The sequence below is a fragment of the Monoraphidium neglectum genome (assembly GCF_000611645.1).
Source record: "Monoraphidium neglectum strain SAG 48.87 unplaced genomic scaffold scaffold05156, whole genome shotgun sequence".
In the NCBI taxonomy this organism is placed as follows: Eukaryota; Viridiplantae; Chlorophyta; class Chlorophyceae; order Sphaeropleales; family Selenastraceae; genus Monoraphidium; species Monoraphidium neglectum.
The window spans coordinates 1-1,869 of record NW_014008474.1 but is presented as its reverse complement, the minus strand read 5'-3'; the positions used below and the strand labels follow the sequence as shown (position 1 = coordinate 1,869).

The following is a 1,869-nucleotide window of genomic DNA, read 5'->3' as shown; positions in this document are numbered from 1 at the left end:
CCAACCACCTCCACCAGTGGGCTCTCCTGACGCAAGCTGCGCTTCCGGTCATCGAAAACCAATTTGTGTTGATGTGTGTTCAGCTGCGGACGGCCTCCAGCAGGCGGCTGAAGTAGAACGAGGTGGCGGTCATCTCCCTCTTGGTCACCTTGAAGCCCGCGCGGTTGAGCGCCGCCTCAACATCCTCCTCAGCGTGGAGGTATGCGCGCGTGGCCTGCAGGGGGGGGGAGAGCCACCAGGACTCGCATCAGGCGGACTGACCGGCCAGCTGGCACCAGTGCGTGCAAGTGTTCATGGGACAAACCTACCGCGCGCACGCTGCCAGGAGCAAACCTTGCCGCCAGCGACACCAAAGGTCCACAAAAACCGGCAACAGCAGCTTTCCTGCACTCAGGACATACGACCCAAACCCCTCCCACCCTGCCCCTAGCTTCACCTTGGAGGGGCCCGGGAAGAGCTCCCCAATGCGCTTGAGAACGGAGTAGTAGGGTGTCTTGGGCGCAAACGACACCACAAGGCGGCGGTCCGAAAGGGAGGCCAGGTGGGAGATCATGGCGTCAGCCTTGTCCTGCGGGTAGTGGATCATCACATCAATGCAGGTGACGGTGTCGTACCGCCCGGTGACAGACCTGGTGACGGGCGGTGCGGCGGGTGACATGAAGAGCGGCGTCAGGTGGTTGACAGACGTGCGGCGCACCATGACAGGCGCACCCAGCCCACAGACAACCACACATTAGCAAGCGCACTCCGCACGCACTGCTGCTCGCCACCGGCGCCTGCGCCCCCCTTGCCTACTGCCTCGACGATGCAAGCATGCACACAGCAGTTCTCCGATTGCAGCCACGGGGCGCTGCAACGCTCCTTGTCTAATTGTAATCCAGGCCCGGCTGCATCACCCCGCCTGCACTCACTCGAGGTCCTTGGCCTCAAAGACAGCGTTGCCCTTGGGCTCGGCGCCCTTCGCCGCCTCGTACCGCCGCGCCGCCTCCGACGCCATGCTGCTGCTGATGTCGCTCGCGCTCACGTTGGCGCCGCGCAGCGCGAGGGGGATCGCCAGGCTGCCTGCAGGGAGGGGCGGGGATGGAGGCGGCGGCGAAGTGCACAGCAGGGCATGAGGCGTGCTCAGCAGACCGCCAATCGTCTCGACTCCGTGATCCATCAGGCCGCTTGAGCAAGCAGCAGCCTTGGGTCCAGCGGCGGCCCAGCCACCCATCCCGGACGCACGCCTCGCAATTCAGCAGCCCTTCAGACGGCAGCAGCCGCTGCGGCGGCAGCCCGCCGCGCGCGACACCATTCGGAGCTCCGGCCCGCACCCACCCGTGCCGCAGCCGCAGTCCGCCACCGACGCGCCCTGCAGGCCGCCCTCCTCGTCAAACCACTTGAGCACCTTGTCCACCGTCTGCGCGTGGCCCTGGCGGATGTCCAGCTGCACCTTGTTCACCTGGTCGCAGCGGATGATGCGAATTGCGATCAGGCAGCAGCCATCAGGTCGGCCCTTGAAGACGGAGGAGATGGTCGCACCTGGACGTGTTTACAGCGTCCTACGGTCCGGTCCGCTGCCGCCGGGGGCATTCGAGCTGGGCGGGCGCGCCGCGCCACGCAAGCGGCCGCCACTGCTGTCCGTGCCGGCGAAACAAGCGAGCAGCAGCCCAATGCAGCCGCCGCACAGCCCGTCTCCACGGCTGCGTGAATGTGCCAAGGGCGCGAGGGGCCCGGGCCGCACCTCATCGGTCTCTCCATAGATCTTGTTCCACCGCTCAAAGCCGCTGGTGTTGAAGTACTTCTTCACGGCCTCCAGCTCATCGCCACCGGTGGCCTCCATCTGGGACTCACGGCTGAGGGGGTCCCGGGGAGGGGGCGGGGTGGTGG

At 66.3% G+C, this 1,869-nt stretch overlaps 1 protein-coding gene across 1 annotated transcript; it reads right to left on the bottom strand.

Moving 5' to 3' along the window:
• Window positions 1-79: 79 nt before the first annotated feature.
• Window positions 80-1,822, bottom strand: MNEG_15243 (magnesium-protoporphyrinO-methyltransferase; the record flags this gene model as incomplete). Its single annotated transcript, XM_014036285.1, has 5 exons — window positions 80-214; window positions 437-629; window positions 912-1,062; window positions 1,318-1,441; window positions 1,724-1,822. The coding sequence occupies 5 exons, from the start codon at window positions 1,820-1,822 to the stop codon at window positions 80-82; spliced, it is 702 nt and encodes a 233-aa protein (XP_013891739.1).
• Between the last annotated feature and the right edge of the window lie 47 nt (window positions 1,823-1,869).